At 37.0% G+C, this 27,875-nt stretch overlaps 1 protein-coding gene and 1 long non-coding RNA gene across 9 annotated transcripts in view; one reads left to right on the top strand and one right to left on the bottom strand.

Annotated features, from left to right (window-relative positions):
• The window catches only part of LOC134664744 (uncharacterized), a 384,916-nt gene that overhangs the window by 322,446 nt on the left and 34,595 nt on the right, over positions 1–27,875 (bottom strand). The window lies entirely within an intron of this gene.
• On the top strand, positions 7,378–13,565 carry LOC134664642 (putative odorant receptor 85d). 8 transcript variants are annotated; one of them, XR_010098271.1, is made up of 6 exons: positions 7,378–8,185; positions 8,259–8,355; positions 8,438–8,542; positions 9,772–9,927; positions 10,087–11,147; positions 11,627–12,457. XR_010098271.1 is itself a non-coding variant. In XM_063521408.1 (6 exons), exons 1-5 carry the CDS (start codon positions 7,392–7,394, stop codon positions 10,150–10,152), a joined length of 1,218 nt encoding a protein of 405 aa, XP_063377478.1. In that variant the 5' UTR covers positions 7,378–7,391; the 3' UTR covers positions 10,153–10,182; positions 12,872–13,565. The 8 variants fall into 8 exon arrangements, 7 of the variants coding, with proteins under 7 accessions (XP_063377478.1, XP_063377473.1, XP_063377491.1 ...); XM_063521408.1 differs by lacking the exon at positions 11,627–12,457 and adding an exon at positions 12,872–13,565 and having other exon boundaries at positions 10,087–10,182; XM_063521403.1 differs by having other exon boundaries at positions 10,087–10,182.

The raw sequence follows: 27,875 nt of genomic DNA, 5'->3' as shown, positions 1-27,875 counted from the left end.
CGCTCGCCAAATTTCACCGTTGACCGCATCGCACGAAGATATTAGTTGACCAATTAATTATTATGTTGCGTTTTTGACCGCATTCTCCGAATAGTTATTTTATAGAGCATCCCCTGCGGTCGAGAGGTTATTTATGACGGTGCCGGCGATTTCAGCTGAGCACATACCGAACTTATTGGTTCCCCGTTTGTGAAATAATAAAGAATATTTTGGATGGTTTAATTTTATAGTAAATTATGTTTTATGTTGTTACATTAGGTTAGGGATAATTGTTTATTAGTCAAAAACTATCCTGATTTAAAATACTTAATAATAATTACTTAGAAACTGTTCGGTATTAAAACCTTCTGCGATTTAGTTTATTGATTTTCTAGATTTATACAATTACAGTAGGTATATAAAATTAATGTGACATTTTGATTTAGATTTGTACCTACTAAATAATATTTTATATATATAATTAATATATTTTACATAAATAATAAAGAACCAGTAAGAAATATGTGTTTAATTAAATATGGATACATAATAGGTACACTTCATTTTTGGTCCTTCGAGCCGGATTTTTATTTACATATGTCTGTCAACTAAGCAATTACACTTAGAGCTAGTTACAGGATTGTCTTCACAAGACTTTATTTGCGCTTGAATTTATTAGTCGAAGAGGTATGAATTGTATCAGTTATTTAAAAATGATACTTCATATAGTCAATCATCATCATCATCAAATCATGGGATTAGTTGTCAAGCGGACCCCAGGCTCCTATGTGAGCCGTGGCAAAATGCCGGGATAACGCGAGGAAGAAGAAAAAGACTTCATATAGTCAAGTAATAGACTTGTAATGTCAGTTCCATAGAGTTACTGGAAACGCATGATTCCTCTCGCCAGCAAGGCTGGAATTAAGTCTTTCAAAAGTTTATTGAAAAGGTATTTAGGTAATGTCAGTTGGGGTATTCTGAATTCAATGCCTTTGTGCTCAGTTTCTGACATTCCTGATAACGACAATATTGTTTGCCTAACACCGGCTCATTATTTAATTGGATCTCCAATTTCAGATATTCCTGAGCCTAGTCGATATTAGAAGATTGTCGATAAAGCAGAAAATAGATAAACTATGTTTCAAAAAATTACTCAAAACAAAAGTAAAGTTTTGTTTTTAAAATAATTATTTTAAGTGAGCTGCAAGTGCTGCAACCAAGAAGCAAGTGGCTTTCAACAATGATAATTATACTATTATTTATGCGTGCTCTCAATGTACAAGTAGGTATTATTGCTACACCTTGATCCATCACACACGGAGATATCTATTTCATACAGCAAATTTATTATAGCAGTCATGCGTCCCTGTTCGTGGACGGTCATCCATTAGCTTAATGTGAGCAATATGTCGTGCTCACTACCAGCATGACTCGGAATTACTCCAAACAAGATTTAACAGTATTTAATTCAGTCAAAACAAATCCATGCCTCTTATTCCTGTGCTTTATCGGTTAACTTAGATGTTATGAATAGTTAATTGGATTTCACTTTGTTTTTTTTGTTTACCGATGAAATTTTAATTTAATTGCTAATGCTGCTCCGGGTAAATAAAAGCATGACAGCGCCCATGGCGTGCAAAGATAATTAATGTAATTAACGAGATAATTAATGAAATTAATTCTCCTACTGCTACTGCCCGATTCGAATTTTAAGATACGTCAATTAATCGATCTAGAAACGATATGGATTAGATGTGTCAGTGTCAAAAGTGACGTTTTTGTTTGACATATCAAATCCATATAGATTCTGGATCTGTTAATTGACGTATCTTATAGTTCGAATCGGGCCGCTAGACAATCGAGATCGTAGCGCTATGCCGTATCTTAGCGCAGAAAGTGAGTGCTCACTTTTACTTGCGTAGATGATCATTTAGTTGGTACCAACGATCGAATACTACATAGCTCTACTTTAAATACGTATTTTTTAAATTGCGTAACCAGATATAGAACAATTAAACGAACATTAGCGGGGATGTATTTAATTACCTACCGCGTTATGCCTACTTATTCAACAAAGTTCACTTTTGATATTGTCTTCGGTTACCGGAATAGTTACTCATGAAATGAAACTATTGAAATGATTAAGTCACTTTTACTTAAAGTGGTATATTTTTACAGAAAAAACACATTTTTTTACATTTATCCGTCTACTATTTCTAATTCTGAATGTGAACTTGCGTTATTCGAGCGCTATCACGTAGATAGGACTTTATTAAGGTTTAAAGGTTGCCATTACTCATGAGGTCAGGATGGTCGCGGTTGATTCCCCACATGTAATAGACGCAATAAATTTGGACTATTTTATTGGCTATTAAAATACTTAATGGAACTGTTTCGTGTCCTGCCTGGAACTAAACGTGCAAGTTTGCAGGTATATTGCCCTGAAATATTAATGATGGTCTACTTATTTCATTGAAACTGTTGGATAACTTGTTATGATGGTGTTTTCATATCGGTCTTATCGTACTTACAAGTAGATACAAGGCATAAAACTATGCAAAGATAACCTATTTGTGACAAAAATATGTAAAATTTATTAGGAAAATAGGATTTAGAAATAGAAAATGTTTATTTGGCGTAAAAACAAACATTAAATAAGAAAGAAGCGTACAGCAAATAGGATGCCGCTCAGCATAAGCAGTGTCTGTAAGACACGGCGCTGGTTTTCAGGGCACCCAAAATTAAAACTAATACAGAAACAGAACAGATAGAAACAGAACAAGGCAGAACACGTGTAAGAAAGAAGGAGAGAGAGAGAAATCACATATATTTATCATAGTTCACAAATATGTATGTAGGTATCTCTTTTGGAATATGTCCGCTTAGTTAAAACTTTGTTGGGTTGCGAGTAAAATACTTTTTTTAGGTTGTACTTAAAAAAGGTAACGATATACATCACTCAAAGCATAAAAGTCGTACAAAAGATATAATAATCCTTTGTAAATCAATGGCCTATGTGAACCAGCATAATCAACTTAATTAAATTTACCGTCAGCAATAGGATCACAATCCGTTGAGTTCCTGGCACGCGTGGATTTGCAAGGATTTCCATCAAATTAAACACCGTCTTTGCCCAACTATTTATAAAGATTCCGCGGGGGCGCCATTCATGGGAAATTGACGTGTGGACTTGTAGATGTAGAGTAGGGCTGAGGGACTCTGATATTTTATTCTTTAAAAAATCTGTAAATAAATTCAAGTAAGTAATAATAGGCCAAGCAATAAGAAGTTATAGAGGGAAATGCTAGGAACATAATTTTTGACTACGTAACTTTGTTTGGACTAGTTAGGAGGTGAACATATCAAAAGTCCCCGGCCGTAGCCCCGGTGCTGGGGGGTAGAGGGGGGAAAGAAGGTCTCATTTTTCGGTTTTTCACTTATATCTTGGAAATTTTGCGTCTTAGCGACATGACTACTAAGACAAACCAAAAGCTGATAAAATTTGTTACAAGTTTTATTCAGTCAAGTTTTTCGATATCTTGAATAGTTTTTGAGATATCCGCTCTTTAAAGTTTATTTAGGGCTTTCAATTTTATCTTGATATCTACATTAGTGACGCTGCTAGACCGTGTTTGGTATCATTTTCGTATAAATCGGGGGTTCTGAATTCAGTTTTGGTATCACATTGACACCATTCCTAAGAAAAAACATATAAACTTTAAACAAATACCTTTTTTTTTAAATTCCTCTTCACGCTTAAACCGCTCAACTGATTTAATTGAAATTTGGTATACAGATATTTCGAGTCCCAAGACAGGACATAAGATATGTCCTGTCTTGGGACTCGAAATTATGAACTTATGTCCTGACATAAGATACTTTTTATCTCAATAATCATCCTTTAAATCACAGATGTATTCCGTCCTAAATTTCATCTAAACCGGTTCAGCGGTTATTGACTCCCCATACAAACTTCCACCCCACTTTTCACACCCTCAAAAGATGCTTTTGGTTATAAAAACTATCCTATGTCGTGTGTCGAGATTTAAACTATTTCTATACCAAATTTCAACGAAATTGGTTCAGCGGTTTAAGCGTGAAGAGGGATTTAAAAAAATATTTATTTTTAAATTTTGGTTTTACTTCGGAATGGTGTCAATGTGATACCATAAATGAATTCAGCACCCCCGATTTATACGAAAATGATACCAAACATGGCCTAACAGCTTCACTGACGTAGATATCAAGATAAAATTAAAATCCCTAAATAAACTTTCAAGAGCGGGTATCTCAAAAACTATTCATGATATCGAAAAACTTGACAGGATAAAACTTGTAACTAATTTTATCAGCTTTCGGTTTGTCTTAGTATTCATGTCGCTAAGACGCAAAGTTTCCAAGATATCAATGAAAAACCGAAAAATTCGACCTTCTTACCCCCCTCTACCCCCCAGCAGCGGGGCTACAACCGGGGACTTTTGATATGTTCACCTCCTAACTAGTCCAAACAAAATTACGGAGTCAAAAATTGTGTTCCTAGCATTTCCCTCTACAACGTTTTTTGAGCATTCATTTCTTGACCTATAAGTATTTTAAAGTAATTATGTGAGTTATTTTCTTCTAAATAATTTTAAATACCAGTAAAAATATTTAATGACTTTTCGGTATTCCTTCCAGTGTCTATTTTACGCCAGCTTTTGAACTGTTTGGTACGACATGGCCGTAAGGTCCATTTTTCTTTCACTTGATCCAAATACCTAACTGCGCCTGGGTTTCTCTCTACCATTTTTTTCATTTTAATTTCAATGTTCTTATGACATTATTTTTCTACAAGAGTAAGTAGTTAATTGGTTACGTTGTGATATAACAACAATAGGTATGTAATTATTGTAACAAGTAGATAGGTATTTATTACAATTAAATAAACATACGAGGCGGTATTTTAATACATTGTATATTATTATAGTTTGTTTTTTATGCTTTCTCTTCAATGTTCATTTGTGTCAGCCCTGTCGGAGAAAGCTCTCGCCTCAGCCCCCATTGTGCCGATCGAGAGGTACACATCTACCTCATAACCTTCGCCCCGTCCTATTATTCTTTCTGACGTCTTCATTTTGCAGGGAACTTTCTTACCAATAGAGAGCTGATACAACGTGCTTGAGTATTACATTCATGCCAAGTATATGAACTCTTTCTGCAAAATAATACCAGAGTCAAGTCAATAATTTTATCATGAATTCAACTATCAAAATCATGATTTTTAAATGTGCAATTTTTCACACCATCAATGAGATTATATTGGTCCGGTTTTCTTTAAATGTACAATAGTTACGACTATTTGAGATACATATATTTGAACACTAAATATTAATATATATGTAGTACAAAAAGGTCTAATGTGCACGTGCACGTTTTTGACGTCAAAAAGACTTAAAAATTAAGAAAACTCGGAATGACTGGATGTGTGAATACATTTTAATTTTGGTGTGAAAACCACTCTATATAGTTTAGTTTTACTTAATACGCAAACGTATTCTATTGCGTGAGGATAAGAATACACATAAAAGGCCCGAACACGGCCCTGCATGATACTCCCAATTTACGTAGACCCCTATCAGATCAATGCGTCTTTCTCAGTTTCTTGTTAAAATTGAGAGTGGAGTATAGGTGAGAGGTCCTATCTCATTTGGTCGTGATTTCACAACAATTGAGCACGTAAGGACGCATTTTATATGGATTCCAAACGCATTCCGCAAATGATCACAATTTGAAGATAAATGTGATTTGCTTCACAATTTCAATGAACCGGTATACCTACCTACTATTCTAATACCGTAATATTTTATACGAGATAAGAAAATGGATAGATTTGTTTGACGAGCACAATGTCAGTTCCATATTATAGCATAAATCAACCAGTAAAAAGATATTAAAGACTACAAAACAGGCTAACATTTTTAATAATAAGGTACATAGTTAAGTTAACACAACTACATCATGATATAGTAAGTATTAAACAAGGTTCAAGTAACATTAATAAATGATGATGAATCAACCAATTTACAATTAAATTAATGCATTGACTTGAGTAATCTTCAAACAAGCCAGTAGGTTGAATTTGAGTGCCAATATTTCGTTCACCCACAGCAAATAAGTAAAGGGAATCACAAAGCCCCACAAAAGCCTACGTGCATTAGCATGAAGTGGATGACATACTCTCCTCGGATTAATCCCATATTAGTCATGCATCAAAGGACTCCCAACGCGAACGGCATTGTGAAACGCCTCCGACTCAGCGGTGAACAATACGTCAAATTATTAGCGATCGTAACGTTTGAGTACATCTTGACCCATTTCTGTCCATATTAAATTACAGGTAATCTGCTTGTCTGGAGTAAAGCCTACAGGGGCGGAATAAGTGCCAGTTCAATGAAACAAATAAGTGACTTAAATCACGTTTAAGTATAGGCCATAAGACATTGATTGACAAAGTTAAATCTACTGTTCTAGGCTGTTTTTATGCAAGATAAACTCAGATCTGAAATAAGTAATAGGTGTCACGTATCTGATATCATTCGTTCCTTTAGTATTTTTTTCTTTACAAAGTTACATATACAGTGAAACCTGGTTAATTGGCACCTGGATAAATGGAAAACCTCAATAATTGCAACCAAAAGTCCGGTCCCAATTATCCAGGTTCCACTGTATTAATATGATTATGAAAAAAAATATGTACATGATTTTTGCTTCGGAACTTTCGGTAAATTCTGAAATTGAAATTTAGTGTTTATATCATATTAGGGCATGTTGTTAAAGATGTATGTATGTGAAGTATAATTACCTATCATATTTTGAATGAATTTATAGCAGTAAAACTTTTGTCTCGGAGGAAAACCTGTCCCCTTGGGCAAGATGATTTCAATATTTATACCATTTATACCACTAACTAGTTTTTCTTTATCAACAGCGTCGTGTGAGGTAAATAGCCTCTGCGTCAAAACCCTACAACCTCTTTGGTCAGCAACTCACCCAGTAATTCGAATAAATAGCAGAATGGAATATATTTAAGAGATTTAAAAAAATATTGATAATTTCCTTTTCATAAAATTCAACAGTGTAAACCGTCTTATACCTTTATACCTATCATATGGTAATTAGGTAATTTGCTTTCCTGCTTGACGTATGACAGCTGGTCTTTGATCATTTAATCCTACTATTTACAAGTGACCGTAATAGAGACACAGGATTCTTTACAGCATACGATAGCAAAATAATATTTCAGTATTGTTAAATACACTACTGTGGCAATTTTTGAAATCGCACAGTGTAATATGCCTTGAATTATTTTTTTTCAATACTACCAAGAATGAGCCCACTCATTTTACCATTCATTGCCTCTTCGGGTACCAACCATGTCTGCAAAAGAAGAATTTCTTGCCGGAATGGAATATTTAAGTGTTATCACTTCGAAGATATTTTTGTATCCCTTCTTGGCTAGATCAAAAACCAAGCTTCTTTGTTATCATTTAATTTGTTTTCTAATCATTTTTGCTTCTTTTCAACAGTTCGTTTTTTTGTGTGTTTCCAAATTGAACAGTTTTCTTGATATTGTCAATATCGCACCAAATATTGGAGTTTGCGCGATGTCCGTTACTAAATATATAAAAGTAAATAGTAACAAGGAATTATACAATCAAATATTTGTCCATTTCCGTACAGATATGTGGGACATCGTCTCCGAAAAATGTCCGGAAAATTTAAAAATTTTGAAAAGATATCAAGAAATTATAAATTTCATTACAATTTGGTTTGTTTACTATGTCGTGCCGTTGATTTTGATCGTTACATCGTTCCCGATTCTAATTATGTATTACGATAACATGGTCCTTGGAAAGGAACTCGAGCACCGTTATCCTTTCGAAGCCTGGTACCCTTTTGACAAAGTAAAGTGGTATTACGCTGCTTACGCATGGGAAAGCTTTATTACGGGGCTTGTTGTTTGTATTTACACATTTTCAGACCTCATTAATGTATCGTATATAGCTTACATCTGCTTAGAATTGAAACTTCTTGGTACTCATCTGAAGGAGCTCATAGGAGCTGAGGATATAAAGCAACTGAAAAGATCACAGAACGCTACGGCTATTCATTACAAAATTAGACAAAAATTAAGGGGAATAATAATAAAACATAGTTTCATAGCAAAGTAAGGAACTTTTTAAACAATTTGACTCATTTGATTTTATCTTCTTCTTGACATAATTATTTTTATATTTCAGCATCTCATCTCAGCTAGACATTGTTTTTGGTGATATAATGCTTGTTAATTACACTTTTGGATCCGTGTTTATTTGTCTTACTGCTTTTACGTTTACGGTAAGAAACGTCACCTAATTAACAACGTTACCTATTTCTTTAGCTTTTAGGTGACGGACAATGATAAGACTTTATTTTTCAGGTTACCAACGAACTTTACAGTACTTTGCGCTGTTTTTTCTTCCTTATTTCATTGGTAATTTCAATGCTCAATCAATGTATCATAGGGCAATGCGTAAGTGATCACGTAAGTAACATATTATACAACTTTTAGTGGTTATAATAATAAATAGTTATTAGTTAGTTAGTTAGTTCGACGTCACCATTCCCCATGATGAGAATCTCGTGAAGGCCGAGAAGGACAAGTCCAGCAAGTACCTAGACTTAGCTCACGAGATAACCGCCATGTGGGATGTTGACTCGACGATCATTGTTCCTATAGTCGTGTCAGCGAACGGTCTCATAGCGAAGAGTCTCGACCAACACCTAGAGAGACTCTCGCTAGGTGGTTGGATCAAGGGTCAGATGCAGAAGGCGGTAATTTTGGACACGGCGCGTATAGTACGTCGATTCCTCACTCTGCGGCCCTGACCACCGGCAGCTTGGGCCCTGCCCCGCTGCCGGCGGCACCCTAGGTTAGGTTTTTTATAATGTGTTTATAATTTTTTTTTCATTGTTTTGTAAGTGTTTTTATATTTTACTTTTATATTCATATTATAATTAACCTAACTTAAGAAGAAAAATAAATAAAATAATAATAGTTATAAATAATAGGATATCATATTATATGTAGGATAATATTATTTTCTGTAATGAGGTGTGCAATAAAGTGTATTTGTATTGTATTGTATCATACTCGTATCTATTTTCATGCATGCGACTAACAGTGCATTATACAAAAGGCCTTACTTACACCCAGAATACTATTCCGCTTATTTGTAACACCTTCAGATTATTTTTATTCTGTCATTTATTTACTTACCTCGCCTTACGGGCAATTAGAATGGGGCCAGTACAGCGGTGTGGCACCGCTACAACGCGATTGGTTGATGAGTTCGCATCACGCGCGCGATTGGTCGCAACTAGTTGCGTTAGACTGCTCAATTGGCTCGAATTCCTGAGTGACACCGCTGAACTAGTACCATTTTAGTGCCCGTAAGGCCCGTCCTGAGATGTATATGTCGGCGGCCGATCGTAAGATCAGGCAGATCGTAATGTTCCTGTGTAATGTTTTGACCATAGTTAAATTAAACCAATAAATAGGTAGGATAGGTTCGTTAGGTTGCTTTAGATGCCCGAAGGGCAAACTGCCCAGAAATAGGAGCCCCGCGTACTCCGTCGACTCAGGGAACGAGTTAAAGATTTTCACGTTTCACGATATGCCTAGGAATTTAACGATATGCCTAATCTTACGATCGGCCGCCGACATATATACGTCAATGACTTACCTATTCAATTCGTTGGTGTTTGTTTTAGAGCGAGCAACTAGCCAAGGCTCTCTACGATTCCAAGTGGACCTACGGCGACAGGCAAACGAGACAGTTGGTCCTTATGCTCATCATGCGCATGCAGAAACCCTTTCAGCTTACCGCTAAGGGATATATCGCCATGAATCTTGATACGTTCACTACTGTAAGTTGTATAGTCGTGTATAAAAAAAGTTACGGTTTAAGGATTTCAATATCCGGTCTTCATAATTCTATAAATAAGTGCATAAAATAGTTGGTAGGTACTCCAGGATATTACAAAATACACTAATAAAATAGAAATATTACCAGATTTTTGTTACAGATTTGCAGCACATCTTATCAATTCTTCAATCTTCTTCGCACTATGTATGATCCTAAAGCAAATTAAATCGGCGCTTGTATTTCAAACCTCACCGAAGTAAGCATAGTAGCATGCACTGTATGCAGACATAAAATAAACAAAAGCAAACAAGTAGCAGTATGTTTAATGTGTTTTATTTGAAAATGCATTTTTGTTTTACCAATATGTAATTATAGTTAATAATATAGCTGACATTCATTCGTCGGCATAGAAGTATTTTACAACCCATTTTCATCTTCTTACAAAATGAAATTCTTACTTAGAAAAATTATACAATACATATTAGTTTCCTAACGTTATTATTATTACACCCACTGTATCCCGGTTCGAGACTTAGAGCATTTAATAACTGGAGTGGCAATTGAGAGCTTACCCCTCTGCTGAAAAACTTGCACAACTGTGCAAACTCTTGTATGGACTGACATGGCCATTTGTAAGTTTCGTACAAACATGTAGAAATAGCTACATTTGACGTCCCCTCCCCCGCAAAAATCGGCAGACTTTAGAACCTTGTATTTTAATTACATGATTTTAAAAGCCGCTGTCACTAGGTTAATTTACGCATGTAGCTGACTTTCACGGCACGGGCATAGCCTAGTGTGGAAGTGGTCGATAATCTGCATAGTGTATTTAAATAATTGTTCTTGGTTGTTATTTTAAAGGTATAGCCTATCTCGTATATTATATTTGCTTCTCGAAATTTCATTTTGACATTCCCTTGTTTTTGCTAGAAAAAATCTGCGTTCAGTAATTATCTTTGATATCATTTTAGTGTCACGACTTTGTTTTGTTTTATGACTAAAACGACATGTTATTTATTGATAATTTCTCACGAATAATTTTACTAGTGAGTATAATTATTTTTTTATGAATTTCCTTATATAAATACTCATGATAACGACACATAAACCCACATTGGCTTCACTAGAGGAAGATAACTTGACAAAAGATGATGCTCACTATGAAACATTTGGTTTTACTTGCCTTATTGGTGACGCCATTACTTGCTAAACCAATAATTTGTAAGTACCTATTACATACTAAGTAATTTATTTTGCTTAAATTGAAAATTGTACCTAACTGTATCGAAATCCAAAATTGTTCCATTCATATGTTTGTTGTGTACCTGCAATGCAATCCTAAACTTGTTATTGCACACCTTAGATAGTTTAATCACTACTAATACCTAATATGAAATTGTTTAGTAGCTTTTATGTACCTATAGTTGATTTTTTTATAATTAGAAATAAGGTAAACAATCTTGATGTGTCTTTTAATTGAAAAACACATTTTAAAAATAAATTACGGCAAATATGTAACAATTATGAATCTAATACGATCATTTATATTCTCCTGCTTTCATAAGTAGATAATAGTTTATGATTTTTAAAAAGCGTTTTTTAATTAAAAGACATGTCAAGATCGCTTACCTTCTTGCAAGTTCTTTCTAATGCTAATAAAAACGAACTATAAGTGTATTCTATAACTGTTCTTTTTTTAGCAGCCGGCGGCGAAGATGAGATAGACAAGAATGGTGATAACAAAAACAAAACTGATGATGATAATATAGATGATGGTGGTGACGATGATAAAAAAGACGGCTATGATAATGATGATGACGATGATGATGATGATGACGATGATGATGATGATGATGATGACGATGATGATAAAAAAGACGATGACGATGATAAATTTTGGAGTACACTGAAAAATTGGCTGCTTGCCGGTTAATGGTATACCCAAACCAAACAATATCGAGTAAATAATGTATTAATTTTAAAAAACGGAGACATTAAATCATACATCTACGAGTAGAATATATACCTATTTACTGGACTGCAAACTTGCCAGTTCCAAAAAACGTGCCGAGCAAGATAGCTCGAGGGAGAATTCTGTATCTTTCTATTAGGGTGAATGTTGCCACAGCTAAGCAAAACATGTAAACATTCTCATTAATATTTGTCGTAAGTAAGAGGTTCATGCAAATAATTGCCTAAGAAGCTTTTTTCCTGTAAGTATAGCAACATTTATAAAGGTATCCCTTAGTCTCACCCTCGGCGCTTTTTTCTGCTTTGTGCCGCGTTCCGCTTATAAAACGAAATTAAACTCAAGCGTTGTTGAAATAGACTGCATTGTATTTACCGACATTTTTGACAGTACATACCTACTTGTTTGATGAATATCGCTGGTAACTTCCAATATGATGAATGAAAAAAAACATATAAATAGAGCTTAAGAAAGACATTAAATGAAAACTTTAGCGAACATGATCAATTTAGACGTTTTTGAGCTATCGCAAAAAGTCTCCCCTTCTTAGTAAAAAGACGTACAGCTACAGTTAAATGTTATTGCGACATTAAATTATTGATTTCAAACTTATTTTAATAAAGTAAAATGTGAGATATCATCAAGGTAAGGGTGAACAACCGTAACAGATATATATAGGTATACGTAAGATATATTATACGTAAATCATGTGAAACTAAGCGTAAATCATAACTTAGATACAAATTACTAAAACTACATAAATTATGCAATAGTGTTATGACCAATAGCAAGGAACGTAATAGTGTCGAGGTGGACGGGCAGATCATCGGGCGGATCCCTTTTTATACGATAACATAAACCTACCGGTCAACAATTCTCGCGCTGAGTCAGACACGACATTCAGTCCCGCTGTCCCATGCTCCCTAGAAATCTATAACAATAACAATTCTGGTAATAACTATGTCACACGTTTTAGCAGGACAGTGAGACCTCCTGATCGGTGGGAATACTCTGAGCTAGGAGTACCACGACGCAACTAAAGTAACGAGGTATAAATATGTATGGTAACTGCATCAGTGTTCGATTCGTAATAAGCTACGAGCATCGGATTGTAATATTTAAAATAATATTAAGTAATGTGAGGAATTATAAGTATTCAGTATTTATTTACCTACTATATAATGAAATCGGAATTAATAGTGAATTGTAATAAATTTGTAATCAATTATAAAATAATATCAACATTGTAAAAAGAAAAATAGGCAATGTACGTATATTGTATATTGAGGAAAAAAAAAGTGTATCTTGCATGTTTAAATTAACTTTTGTGTTAATGATGTTTCATACCTGCATGATAAAATAAAGAGATATGTTAAATCAATAAGGAAGTATATAAAAATCGTTACAACAATGTTCAATCAATGAATTAAAAATGGCTCATGATAAAACAAATGTACTTGGCATAAGAAGGCTACTATTATATAATATACATATACTTAATTCAACGTTAATTTAAGTACTTAAATGAAAAGATGTTCATCTTAAAAATATTGTATAATAGAAAGTAATATACCTACTTATGCTATTTTGTTTATAGAAAAGAAAGGGGTTGTGGGTAGACTTATGTATGAGATGTGGGTAGTAAGACGTCGAATAAACAGTCATAGCAATGCACTCGTGGTTTCAATACATCATCCTGCCCAAGACAGTACTTTTGGTTAAGTAAATAGAAATGTCGTAGAAGACGTGATATCAAAACATTGATACTAAAAATAATTACTTATTTTACGAATTATACGTAAAATCGAAATCACCGAAAAAACCGGAAACCCGGTTTTGCAATTTCACAAAAACCGAAAAACCGGTTTTATAAAATACGCACGGTTTTGTGACCCCTAGTTGCCTGATAATAAATGATATTTGATTTTGATTGTATATTTTTACTTTTTTATTTTAGTCTGAGAAAAAAATCCGATTAATCCACTGACATAGTGTCGAAAAGTAGCGTTTAGAATCAGACTCGAGAAAACTACATTATGCTACACTTCTTGCATGACTGTCCGATTAGTATAATAGTTTTTATTTTCTAGTTTTTGGTACACTTTCTGATTAAAATATAACCGTTTAACTTAAAGCTTTTTTACGTTAGTTTTATATTTTGAATAGCCACCGGTTCATCACAATATTTTTGCCCGCCGATCTATCAACAAGCTCCCAAGCCTCATGCTTATTAAATGAATCGATCTCATCCTGCATAGCTTGTCTCCACAGCTTGCTATCACTCGACTGCAAAGCCTCTTTAACAGTTGTCGGCTCATATGCCTCTACCTCGAGTGCCGACGCAACATTGCATCTCGGTAATCTTGGCCGTAAATTATAGGGTCGTCCGTCACCATGCGGCTCCCTTGAAGCACCGCCTGCATCAGTAGATGAACTCGGTATCTGCGCGTCTGCCTCAAATCAAACTTCAGGTGCTGCTGGCCTCTCCGCTTCAACCTGAAGTACCTGAACCTCTACATTTGGTAGCAATGGAGCCTCTGCCTCAAGCTCAACCACAGGCTGATCTTCTGCACAAGTCTCCTCAATGGTAGCTCCGCCATCACTTATAGGGAAGAATATCTTCCCGCATTCCAAGGGTTCCGGACATTACCCAATTTTTAACAATGTTTTTTTTATATGAAACGCGAGTGAATTGCCTTTAAAGAACCCGTAGAGGTCGGATCAAAAACTAAGTAATTAGTCCGACTCACGCTTGACTGCATATTTATTATAGGTTTTCCGGTCATCTATAGGTAAAGAACTATTTTGTATTTTTTTGGCTATTTTCTTAAATAACTTCTTAACTATTTATGTATTTTAAAATTAAAAAATATGTATATATATTGAGATTCTCAAAACGAGCTTCTTCATTTGAAATGTAATACGGTACAGTTATAAAAAAAAAATTATATCTTTTAATTTTCTCATTTACCCTTCGAGCAACACCGGCTTCCGACACATCGGAACATTTACCCCACAAAAGTGGCCTCCATATTTAAAATTAATTTGTTTACGTAAGATGGCCGTCTTTGGGTCATGAATTTTATATGTGTACCAATTTTCAACTTAATTGGTCCAGTAGATACTCTTGGAAAAAATGGGCAGTGACAGACGGACAGACAGACAGACGCACGTGTGATCCTATAAGCGTTCAGTTTTTTCTTTTTCTGTAAGTCTGATAGGATTCATAATTTTTAAATTGTTAAACAAAAGTTTTATTATTTCAGGAGTAGGTAAGTGTTTTTATTATTTGCTCGTGTTGCATTCCATACCCGGTATACGTCAATTATACTATACCTACGTAAGACCTACGTCAATGAAGTCAGTTAACGCAATTTTATCACTGCGACGACGATCTGGCAAGGATGATACTAACCAAGAGGTACCAAATAATTTATTTACTTAGTTAATTATTTTTTTATATATTTATGAGAATATTCTGTATGTACAGTCGACGTCAAAGAGAAATTTACAGCCAAAGTAACAAAAAAATGTTTACACGACCTAAATGCTATGACAATAAAGTCGTGTAAATAATTTTTTGTAACGTTAGTCGTAAAGATCTCTTTGACGTCGACTGTACATAAAAATATTGTTAATTTTAGGAAAAATTGTGACATTCATAATATTAATACTAGAAATAAACATAAGCTCGCAGTGCCCTTCACACGGCTCCATAAAATTAAAAAATCATTCATGGGTAATTGTGTAAGATTTTATAATAAACTTCCAAACCATATTACTGAATTATCAATTAATAAATTTAAGAATTATGTAAAGAGTAAACTTATTTCTAAAGCTCCACACAAGACTACATGAATGATAAAACAACGTCGGATTAATGGTGACTCGAAATAGATAATTCAATGTACGTACTTCTTTGTTATGTTTTATTGACATTTGTTATTGACATTTAGATTTTATTCTAGAAACATTCTAGACTAGTATTTTTTGTACAATTTTTTTATCTTTGACGATCTTTTTGTGAAATTCTTAGTATTAAATTTGACCTGTATAATAATCCAATATTACTATGGAATAATATTAACTTCAATAAATTGCTCTGATAATTAGCTTAAGATAATATATTATTATGTAAAACGTTCATAAGTGCTTGTTACTAGGCCTACATGAGTAAAGTATTTTTGACTTTGACTTTGACTTATACATTTTTAAATTTCTTAGGTACGACTTACTATTAGAACAACTTAAACTTGGTTTTATTTCGACGTTATAGAGTAATAAAAACTTTTTACAAAAAAAAGAAAACCGACTTCAAAAAGGAACGAAATAAAATATTATCCTTTTTAAGTCTATGCGTTAACCAACTGATATGTTTGAAGTCGGTGCCAAGCCAACTTTTGAAGCATACCATGATTTTGGTGCGATTCGATAAGGATGTACGTTGGATTGCCTTACACGACGACAATTAACGTACTTTCTAGGTACAGTCGACGTTTAAAATATGTTTACACTTTTCTTCTTATTACAAAGGAGTAAGGTGCAAAAGTGTAAACATATCTTTGACGTCGACTATACCTAAGAACACACCTCAGAACACACGATCAAACCTTCTTGGCACAGTCCATACCATGTTTGTCGGCACGCAAGCGTGGGATTGGGACTGAAGTTATTTCCCGTCCCTTATTCAGAGGACTACATTTAAAAATGTAAAACGATTCAAGGAATTTACTTTCTTGCCAAATTTCACCTAAAGCGGTTCAGTTGTTTAGCCATGAAAAGGCGACAAAGAGGCAGACAGAATTACTTACACATTTATAATAGTTATTAGTACAGTTCTAATGGGATTTAAGGGATTATAAAGTAACCCTACTTTTAAACACAATGCCTCATAATTTGTTTAATGAATTTGAAGATATATGTATAAATGTTTATATAATACATCATCATCATCATCTCAGCCATAAGACGTCCACTGCTGAACATAGGCCTCCCCCTTGGACCTCCATTCGTACCGGTTGGAAGCCACCCGCATCCAGCGTCTTCCGGCGGCTTTAACAAGGTCGTCCGTCCATCTTGTGGGTGGACGTCCTACGCTGCGTTTGCTAGTCCGTGGTCTCCACTCGAGCACTTTTCGACCCCATCGGCCATCTTCTCTGCGCGCAATGTGGCCTGCCCATTGCCACTTCAGCTTGCTAATCCGGTGAGCTATGTCGGTGACTTTAGTTCGTCTACGGATCTCCTCATTTCTGATTCGATCACGCAGAGAAACTCCGAGCATAGCCCTCTCCATAGCTCGTTGAGCGACTTTGAATTTTGAGATGAGGCCGATAGTGAAAGACCACGTTTCGGAGCCGTAAGTCATCGCTGGTAACACACATTGATTAAAGACTTTCGTCTTGAGGCACTGAGGTATGTCGGACGAAAAGACATTACGTAGTTTCCCGAACGCTGCCCAACCGAGTTGGATTCGGCGGTTGACCTCCTTCTCGAAGTTGGACCTACCTAATTGGACTACTTGTCCTAGGTAGATGTACGAGTCAACAACTTCGAGTACCGAGTTCCCAACAGAGACTGGGATGGGCACAACATTGGCATTTGACATAAGTTTCGTCTTGTCCATGTTCATTTTCAAGCCCACCCGTTGTGAAACTCGGTTGAGGTCATCGAGCATCATGCTGAGTTCCTCCATCGACTTTGCCATGACTACGATATCGTCGGCAAACCGAAGGTGAGTGATGTATTCGCCGTTGATGTTGATGCCAAGTCCTTGCCATTCCAGGAGCTTGAAGGTGTCTTCCATTACGGCAGTAAACAGTTTCGGAGAGATAACGTCTCCCTGCCTTACGCCTCTTTGCAATGGAATCGCCTTCGTGCTCTGCTCCTGTACTCGGACCGACATGGTGGCGTTACTATACAAATACTTCAACACTTCGATGTACCGATAGTCAATATGGCATCGCTGAAGAGACTCAAGCACCGCCCATGTTTCCACCGAATCGAAGGCTTTCTCATAGTCCACAAACGCTAAGCATAATGGTAAGTTATACTCTTCGGTCTTCTGTATAACTTGCCGCAGCGTATGGATGTGGTCTATGGTACTATAGCCTTTTCGAAACCCGGCTTGTTCGGGAGGCTGGAAGTCATCAAGTCTGTGTTCGAGACGGTTCGTGATGACCCTTGAAAACAGCTTATAGACATGGCTCAGAAGCGTGATGGGTCTGTAGTTCTTCAATAGGCTGTTATCACCTTTTTTGAAAAACAGCACCACCTCGCCTCTATTCCATGTTTCAGGCGTTTTGCCCTCGCACAAGACGGAATTAAAGAGCTTCTGGAGGACTTTAAGTACCGGTGTTCCACCCGCTCTCAGAAGCTCTGAAGTGATTCCGTCTTTGCCCGGCGCCTTGTTGTTCTTAAGCTGCTTCAGGGCCATCCTAATCTCGTACAGACTGATGTCCGGGATATCTTCGGTATAATGTCGGGACAGCTTGGCTCTTGGATCTCCTACCAAGCTGTCGACGGGCTTTGCGATCGAAGTGTATAACTGTCCATAGAACCTCTCGATCTCGCCTAAAACCTCCGCTTTGCTCGACGCTATGCTGCCATCTTCCCGTTTCAGCTTCGTCAGCTGGCTTTGCCCAATAGACTTGTCCTTTGCGAACACTTTGGAGCCTTGGTTTCGCTCAATAGTCTCTTTAATACGGTTAGTATTAAAGAGACGCAGATCATGTCGCAAGGACTTAGATATACGTCTATTGAGTTGCCTATATGACTTCGCGTCATCGGGAGACTGCAACTTTAGCGAGCGTCGTTCAGCCATGAGGTTTAAGGTTTGCTCGGTCAATTTCTGAGGTCTATCTTTACGGCGGGGTCTAAAAAACTTAGACCCTACTGTGTGGACAGTTTCCACTAGCCCGTCGTTGATTTCGTCCACTGAAGCCAAGTTCTCTAGGCAAGCAAAGCGGTTAGATAGCTCGAGTTGAAAGCTTTCGTGGTTTTGAACATGGGCTCGAGTAGGTTGGAGCGTAGACTTCATCAGGCTGGACCTTTCAAGTTTAATATTGATATTCAGTGAGCCTCTTACGATTCGGTGATCACTACCGGTCTTTACCCTGTTGATCACAGAGACATCGCTGAATATCCGTTTCTTGTCGGTCATGATGAAGTCTATCTCGTTTCTCGTGGAACCGTCAGGACTCATCCAGGTCCATTTCCTGTGAGGCGGCTTCTGGAAGAAAGAGTTCATCACGAAGAGTTCCTCTCTCTCCAGAAAGTCGGCCAGCCTCTGACCCCTAGGGTTCCGTTGCCCATACCCAAATTGCCCCACTCTCAACTCATCACCGCTTCTCTTGCCCAACTTTGCGTTGAAGTCCCCCATAACAACAGTAAAGTAGGTTTTAGAAGTATGTATGGCCCTACTTACGTCCTCATACATAGCCTCTACTTCATCATCGGAGTGTGACGAGGTCGGTGCGTATACCTGAATGACCTTCAGCGAATATCTTTTGGATATTCTGAGTATTAGGTATACGACCCTGCTCGACACACTGTCGATGGTTATTATGTTGTTTATGAGGGACTTGTGAACGAGAAACCCGACACCACCTTGGGACTGTTGGTCGCCCTCCCGGTGGTAGAGCAAGTTACCAGACTTCAGGGTTGTCGTGTCCTCCCCCTCTCTACGGACTTCGCATAACCCTACAATATCCCAGTGTAACCTGCTCAGTTCCTCTTCCAGCTCGCAGATCTTTTCGTCAGTCCTCATAGTGCGTATGTTGTGTGTTACCAGGGCCAGTCTTCGTCGGGGTGGGTAGCCGGATCTTTGCCGGAGATTCTTAGCACCCCTGACCCCGCTAATGCCCTGACCGCTACCATAGCCAGAGCACCGGGGGTTGCCGGAACCTCGGGGCCGTGGTTTGATTGTGCTCTGCATGATGGGGGGTGAATGCCATAATCGCCACGCTTGGCAGGCGGGTTGGCGATCGCAGTCGAGTACACCGAATTTGAGGGACGCTGCTGCCCGTCCACCGGTGGTCTTGGACGTAGTTTCAGGACATATCCGGGTCCTGGACGTAGTTTAAGGACATACCCGGGTCCCGGGTCCGGGTGTAATATAATACATACACATATATAAAGGTAAAAAGCGCTGGTAGCCTAGCGGTAAGAGCGTGCGACTTGCAATCCGGAGGTCGCGGGTTCAAACCCCGGCTCGTACCAATGAGTTATTCGGAACTTATGTACGAAATATCATTTGATATTTACCAGTAGCTTTTCGGTAAAGGAAAACATCGTGAGGAAACCTGCATACATCTGCGAAGAAATTCAAAGGTGTATGTGAAGTCCCCAATCCGCATTGGGCTAGCGTGGGGACTATAGCCCAAGCCCTCTCGCGCTCGAGAGGAGGCCTGTGCCCAGCAGTGGGGCGTATATAGGCTGAGATGATGATGATGATGAATGGGATTTATAGTTATAAAGCTGATTACTTTTGACGGGTATTGTTACTACTTGGCTTGGCACCGACTTCAAACATATCAGTTGGTAACGCATAGACTTAAAAAGGATAATATTTTATATCATCCTTTTTGAAGTCCGTTTTCTTTTTTTTTGTAAAAAGTTTTTATGTTTCCATTTTTAGTTTTAACGCATTGTTAAAAGCGCGACGCATGAATGAAAAACATCATGAAATTAACACTAAATTCGTGTACCTACTTTAGTAAATATGTAATCAGGAATTTACTCGAGTCCGTCTGGGAAATTATAATTCCTGTCACTACACTAAATCCATCCTCCGCCCCGCCACTGACCCAATCCCTCAACCCCCCCCCCCCCCCGATCACTCTACCTCACAGCGCATATCCCCTGATCCATGAACCCCTCGGCCCTGAAACAGCAGCCCTTCAACCACCATTACCCGACCCCTTAACTCCTAACCCTAACCCCCGATCAGTAGCCTTACCAGCTTACCAAGAGTTTGACATTGATTTATTCGCTAGCGTGTGTATAACTTACTTTCTTTGCATCTCGCTCGTACTGGCATATTAGTGCGAGCGAGATGCATAAAAAGTAAGTTATGAAGACGTTAGCGTCGCTAATTTAGCGAATATGTCAATGTAAAACTCGTGGTAAGGCTACACTTGCACGACATCAAATTGGCGGTGTTCGGAAGAAAATGCTCGAGTTACTTTAGAAAACACCGAAATCACTTTACACGTGCCTTTAAAAACTGAGGAGTTCCCTCAATTCCTCATGGATTCCATCATCAGACCAGAACCATGAATAATACGGAGACACCTTGGAGGCAACTCCTTCCAAACAAAAAAAGAATCACTCAAATCGGATCACAGGTGCCGGAGTAATCGCTGAACATACTACATTAAAAAAATCATCATCATTATCATCAAAACAATCATCATCATCACTTCATCAAAGTGGTGGTTTTCGGGAGAAAATGCTCGAGTTGCTTAAGAAAACACCCAAATCACCATGCATGTGCCTTTAAAAATTGAGGAGTTCCCTCAATTCCTCATGGATCCCATCATCAGAACAGAACCAAATTAAAATGGGACCAACTCGGAGGTAGCTCCTTTCAAACAAAAAAAGAATTACTCAAATCGGACTACGGATGTCGGAGTAATCGGTGAACGTACATAGAAAAAAAAAAGATAGCCACAACCGAATACAGAACCTCCTCCTTCTATGAAATGGAAGTCGGTTAAAAAGAGCATTCCATACAGTCACCTGCAATAGTATGTAACACAACGAAGGCCGCATAAATATCTGTGTGAAATTATTTATTATTACCCTTCAAAAGTTAGAGAGGGGGAACAATATTTTGAATTTTCGAAGCGATTATTTCCAAAAGTATTCACTTAATCAAAAAACTTTCTTAGGCCTACTTGCACCATTCCACTAACCCGGGGTTAACCGGATAAACCTGGAGTTACCATGGTTACCAGTACAATTTGACACTAGGTTAACGGTTTAACCGTTTAATCCCGGGTTAGTTAGTAATTTTTTAACATTAAGTTATTGTTAACATAAAACTGGTCAGAACTATAATTGTGACGTTATTAATATTTAATTAGTGCGACAGTGACAATTGCGTCTCTATCGCTACGGAGCGTAAGCGATTTAGGTTGTTTGTTAGTGCACGACACCTTGCATTTTGTAATTATACGCTGAAACTTGGCACAATTGATTCTTTGCTGGTCATGAGCAGATTCACTACATATCTGCTGCCAAATCGCTGATAATACTATTCAGAAATTTCATCCTTGGGAAGTTGTAAAACCTATACCAGGAATATCGAAATTTCATGATATATTTGTCAATGACAGTGAAATAGAATGTAAAATACACGCTTTAGGTGTAGACAATATTAAGTTTTTTAGTTTAAAGTAGATATAAAGTTGTTTTCAAAAACTAAATTTCGAACCGAACAAACCGTTAGGTTTTAATTTTTTCGTTTTTATTAAATAAATATTTCATCACATCTTTTTCGTGTCATTTAACATGTATGTATGTGTCTTATATAGTGTATTTTTATTTATCGATCAAATACCTACTCCAATTATGCTAAAACTAATGCAAGATTGAATAAAACTGGAAACACGGTGGACTGGGTATGTCCCGTACAAACGCTATTATTTTTTGGATTTACTCTGGGATGTGATGTTACTGTTTAGAAGAGTAAATAATTGTTTAGTATACATCCCTAATTCCTATATTCATATTTGTTGCTAGTTGTGTAGGTTAACATTTGGTTTCCTACATATTTTTTATTTTATCTTTAAAAATCCGTACGATTAGTCCCGTACGAACCGTGGAATGCTCCTTCAACGTTTTTTTTTTAACAAAAATTATATGACATGGAAGTTTTGGTGGCACGAATAAAATTTTACTAGGGACTTCCACACGATATTATTTTATCGATAAATTGTACTTTCTTATGCCAATTATCTACGATCTAATATGGACCCTAAAATACTTTATTATTACCGACATAAGGTTCATAATTGATTGAATGAATAATGGTGTACTGCACCTCTTCGTTACGTGTCATAAAATTTACTTACCTTAATTGTAGCAAGGCACTCTTTGATTCGGTTTACTTTGCATGGAAATCGATTGAATATCATTAAAATATTTTTTTGTGTAAGAAACACGTTACTTATAAAAAAAAATAGTTGTTTATGTTGATTTTTAAAATTCCTAAAAATTATATAGGTAACATTGATGGGTAGTAATCAGCATATTTTATTTTATTTCTATTTTATCCGGTGAACTTAATAGTTAATATGAAATATCATTTCGAAATAAGTATGCAGCTGTCGATAAATTTAATAGGTATCGGAAGGAAGTCCCTAGTTAATTGACGTTATTGCCACCAAAACTTCTATGTCTGGTGCTAATATTTGACGTTTTTTAAGTACCTAATCTTGACATCCGCATCCGTATCCGCGGATGTCAGCCTTTAAATATCCGCATTCGCATCCGCAACATCCCTGCTATTTAGACGAAATGTGATATTGTAAGGTCATTTATAATGATAACATTATGTATAACAGTTTAATACTAATTCTGTACTATATCTCTCTATGTATGTTCTAGGGTGTTATTAGATTTTGATATGACAACTCTATGTCAAACTGGGTAACGTCATTTTGATATGGCAATACTATATTATTTTTTTAATAGAGCCTGACAGATAATTAGGGGGGAGAATTGACGTTTTGCTGAAAAACATTTGTCCTGTTGATTTTCTTAATTTCACTAATAATATATGAAAATATCTACTGGAAGTGAGTTTGATTCAAGACCAAGACAAGACCTTTATAACTCAGAAGTGGCACAATTACCGAAGAAGCCCACAATTGTTGAAATAAATGTGACATTTTTGTTTCGTCGTTGTGGACGAAACTTCCAACAATGAATAGTAATGAGAAAGAGAATGGTCGCAGCCGCAGTAAACATAGATCGGCGCGTGCGAAAAAGAAGGTTCAACGGCGCCATGAACGCGAACAAAGTAGAAGTATACGGAATCGACGTTCGAAAAGTGTTCGTGTAGCGTGCGATGAAGGTCGGAGGAGTCGGTCCGAACACAGGCGGGACCGGCATCGTACGCGAAGCAGAAAACCCAGTCGAAAACGCGACTACGAAAACCGAAGAAGTCGTAGTACCAGCCGTCGGCGCAGCTCGAATCGTGGTCGACGTAACCGTAGTTCCCATAGTAGAAGCCGTGTTCGTCATCACAGTGGAAGCTATAGCAGTGGTCGTGAGAGCGGCGGATGTGATCAGCAGAGTCGGAGCCGTAGTCAACGAAGCTGTAGCCGCGTTCATGACAGCAGGCGCAATCTAGGGAGCCGCAACCACGCACACATGCCGGGTACTTCCAAGCAGAGTGGTGAGAATCAACCAGTTCTGACGACTATTGAGAATGTGAACACATTTCAAGGTAATGAACATCAACAATTTCTTAGAGAATTAGTTAAAACATTAAAACAGAACAGGCCAGAGGGTAATAAATTTCCTATGTTAGGCAATGTAATACCAGAATTTAACCCAATGATTAAAGAGCAAACTATACATATGTGGCTGAATAAGGTAGACGAGTGTGCAAAATTATATAACTGGGGTGATGATCAGATCATCCATTATGCATTACCCAAATTGTCTGGTGTTGCGAAGAACTGGTATTTAGCTTTACCATCTATGTCATTCACGTGGCCGGAATGGAAAACAAAATTGATTGAATCATTCCCTAGCGTTGATGATTATGCTGAACTGTTAACAGAAATGCTGAATAAGCGAGTTAAGTATAATGAATCTTTAGAGCTTTACTTTTATGCCAAATTAAATTTATTAAATCGTTGTGATATCCACGGAAAGCGAGCTGTAGATTGTATTTTGAGTGGAATTGATGATAGATCGGTTCGGTTAGGTGCTAAGGCATTAAAATGTCAACAACCAGAACAAGTGTTAGAATATTTTCAATCTGCCAAACAATCACGGGATTCAGAAAAACAAAAATTTAATTCTGGGTCTTGGACAAAACAACTCAAAACTTCAAATGCGGTAAGTGATAACTTAAAAGGTGTTTCAAATACAGATTCAAAATCCCATTCAAAATCTATTGTGTGTTACAACTGTAAGGAACCGGGTCATTTTAGTTATAAATGTACAAAAACCATTTTAAGGTGTAATATTTGTCATAGAATTGGGCATTTATCTACAGACTGTCCAAAATTACCAGGCAATGACAGGGGTGAGAGTGTACCTGAAAAAAATGTTCTGCGTGTTAATTTTGATAAACACTTTGAGGGTGACACTAACCGTGATAGCAAATATTTTAAAAATATAAAAATAAATAATTTTCTTACACATGGTTATATAGATATGGGCAGCGAAGGCACACTATTGAGATATAGTGAGGCAGTTAGGATGGGAATAAATTGGAAAACACATAGTCAACTTCCACTTTTGAAAGGAATAGGACCAAATGCCATTGTGCCTTTAGGTCACGTGAGCGTTGAGATGGAGATAGATAATATAATTGAAACAGTAGATACATATATTGTTGATGATTGTGTCATTAAATATCCAGTATTAGTAGGTCATAGTTTTACAGAGAAACCTGGGATAATTATTACAAAAACTGATTATACCCTTATTATTGAAAAAGGATTCCCGGTTAAGTTACAGCTTATATTATTAGAAGACACAAAAATTTCACCAAATAAAATAATGGTTATTCACGTAAGATCAGACACAGATTACTCAGGTTCGGTATATGTAAAAGGTGGTTTGCGCGGGAAACCTAATGCTGAATTATATCTTTTGCCGGGTGAATATATTATTGAAAAAGGTCAATGTGGAATACTAGTACAAAACATCACTGACTTACCGCTCACATTGCTAAAAGGGGAGCTGGTTACTCGCGTAACAACAACAAATTTCTGTCTCAATGTAAAATCTCTCAACCTGGTAGATGATACTTGTACGGATTTAAATATAAGTGAACATCTGTGTGATGACGAAATATCAAAATTGAAAATGGTTTTAAAGAAACACGAGGCTTGCTTCTCAAATAACTTAAAAGATTTAGGTTTTACAAATGTAGTTCAGATGGAAATTGAATTGACAGACAAGCAGCCAGTTGTATATCGTCCTTATAGATTGTCTTATCCCGAACGAGAGTTAGTGCGTACAATGGTACAGGAAATGATAGATGCTGACATAGTATGTGAATCAAATTCGTCTTACGCTAGTCCGATTTTATTGGTGCAAAAGAAGACTGGAGAAAAGCGACTCTGTGTTGATTATAGGGCTTTGAATGGCAAAACACGGAAGGAACATTACCCCCTTCCACTTATAGATGATCAGCTGGACAGGTTAGCAGGTAATTCTCTGTTTATTAGCCTTGATCTTGCCTCTGGATACTACCAGATTCCGATTGCGGAATCATCACAGGATCTGACTTCCTTTGTGACCCCGGACGGGCAGTATAAATATAAACGTATGCCTTTTGGGTTAGCCAATGCGCCGTCCGTGTTCCAAAGGACGATGAACAAGGTGCTTGCAAAAGTTAAGTATGTTATCATCTATATGGATGATATACTAATTCCAGCTCGTAATTTTGAAGAGGGCTTAATACGTTTAGATGAGGTATTGAATCTCATAAGTGAAGCTGGATTAACACTTAAATTAAAAAAATGTTACTTTTTCTATAAAGAATTGGATTTCTTGGGCTTTCACGTAAGTGGTGAAGGTATACGACCGGGTGCTCGAAAAACAATAGCGATTTCAAATTTCCCGACACCAAAGAATGTTCATGAAGTACGACGTTTTATTGGGTTAGCTAGTTTTTTTCGTAGATTTGTCAAAAATTTTGCCTTGATTGCACGTCCTTTAACTGATCTATTAAGAACTAAATTAGAATGGAAATGGTCAACCGAACATACAGAAGCTTTTAACGCTTTAAAACAGAAATTAGTAGAACGCCCCATCTTGGCGTTGTATGATCCTAAATTAGAAACAGAATTGCATTGTGATGCTTCTAAATTTGGCATTGCTGGCATTTTGATGCAACGTGGTTTGGATGGGTTGCTGCGAGCCGTAGCGTATTACAGTCGAAAAACCACTGCAGACGAACAAAAATTGCACTCATTTGAATTAGAAACACTTGCTGTAGTCGCTTCTTTAAACCGTTTTAGAGTGTACTTACTTGGCGTAAAATTTAAAATCGTAACTGACTGTAACGCGTTGCGGACTACACTTACCAAAAGAGATCTTATACCTCGTATATCTCGTTGGTGGGTTCAGTTTCAGGAGTACGACTGTGAGATAGAGTACAGGCCAGGGTGTCGTATGGCACACGTAGACGCTCTCAGCCGTGGTCCTGTTGCTGACCCCACGAATGATTCACGACCTCATGTTATCGATGTTCTGAATATTGATGTTAAAGATTGGATAGCAACAGTACAAGATGACGATGATGAATTGAAGCGTATTAAACACATTTTGCAAGACGAAGATACTAAATTGATAATAGATGTTCAAAAGAATTACCGGTTGAAGGGAAATTATGTATACCGAATTTTAAAGGACGGGAGTCTAAGGTGGGTTGTGCCTCGTGGTGTTAGGTGGCAGGTTTTGCGCATGAATCATGATAATGTTGGGCATTTCGGTTTCGAAAAAACTTTAAGTCGATTGCGTAACACTTATTGGTTCGCAAAAATGCGGCGATTTACAAAAAAATACGTAGCCGCGTGTCTTGAGTGTGCTCACCATAAGGCTCCAGGAGGATGCAAGGAAGGGCTGTTGCATCCGATTCCAAAGATCGAAAAGCCTTTCCACACAGTTCATGCCGACCATCTAGGTCCGTTCGTGCGCTCTAGGAGAGGCAATATGTATATACTTGTTATAGTTGATGCGTTCACAAAGTATGTTGGTATTCGGGCTGTAAGAGACACAAAAACGAG

The sequence above is a fragment of the Cydia fagiglandana genome, chromosome 1 (assembly GCF_963556715.1).
Source record: "Cydia fagiglandana chromosome 1, ilCydFagi1.1, whole genome shotgun sequence".
NCBI lineage: Eukaryota > Metazoa > Arthropoda > Insecta > Lepidoptera > Tortricidae > Cydia > Cydia fagiglandana.
Note: the sequence above shows the minus strand (reverse complement) of the source record. Positions and strands in the feature narration are given on the sequence as shown.

Bases quoted from the DNA above. Each gene is read 5' to 3' on its own strand.
- LOC134664642 (XM_063521385.1), top strand. From the start codon at position 7,392: ATGTCTGCAAAAGAAGAATTTCTTGCCGGAATGGAATATTTAAGTGTT. The intron at 8,186-8,258 runs GTAAGGAACTTT...TTTATATTTCAG, and splicing joins AAACATAGTTTCATAGCAAA to CATCTCATCTCAGCTAGACA. The intron at 8,543-9,771 runs GTAAGTAACATA...TGTTTGTTTTAG, and splicing joins GGCAATGCGTAAGTGATCAC to AGCGAGCAACTAGCCAAGGC.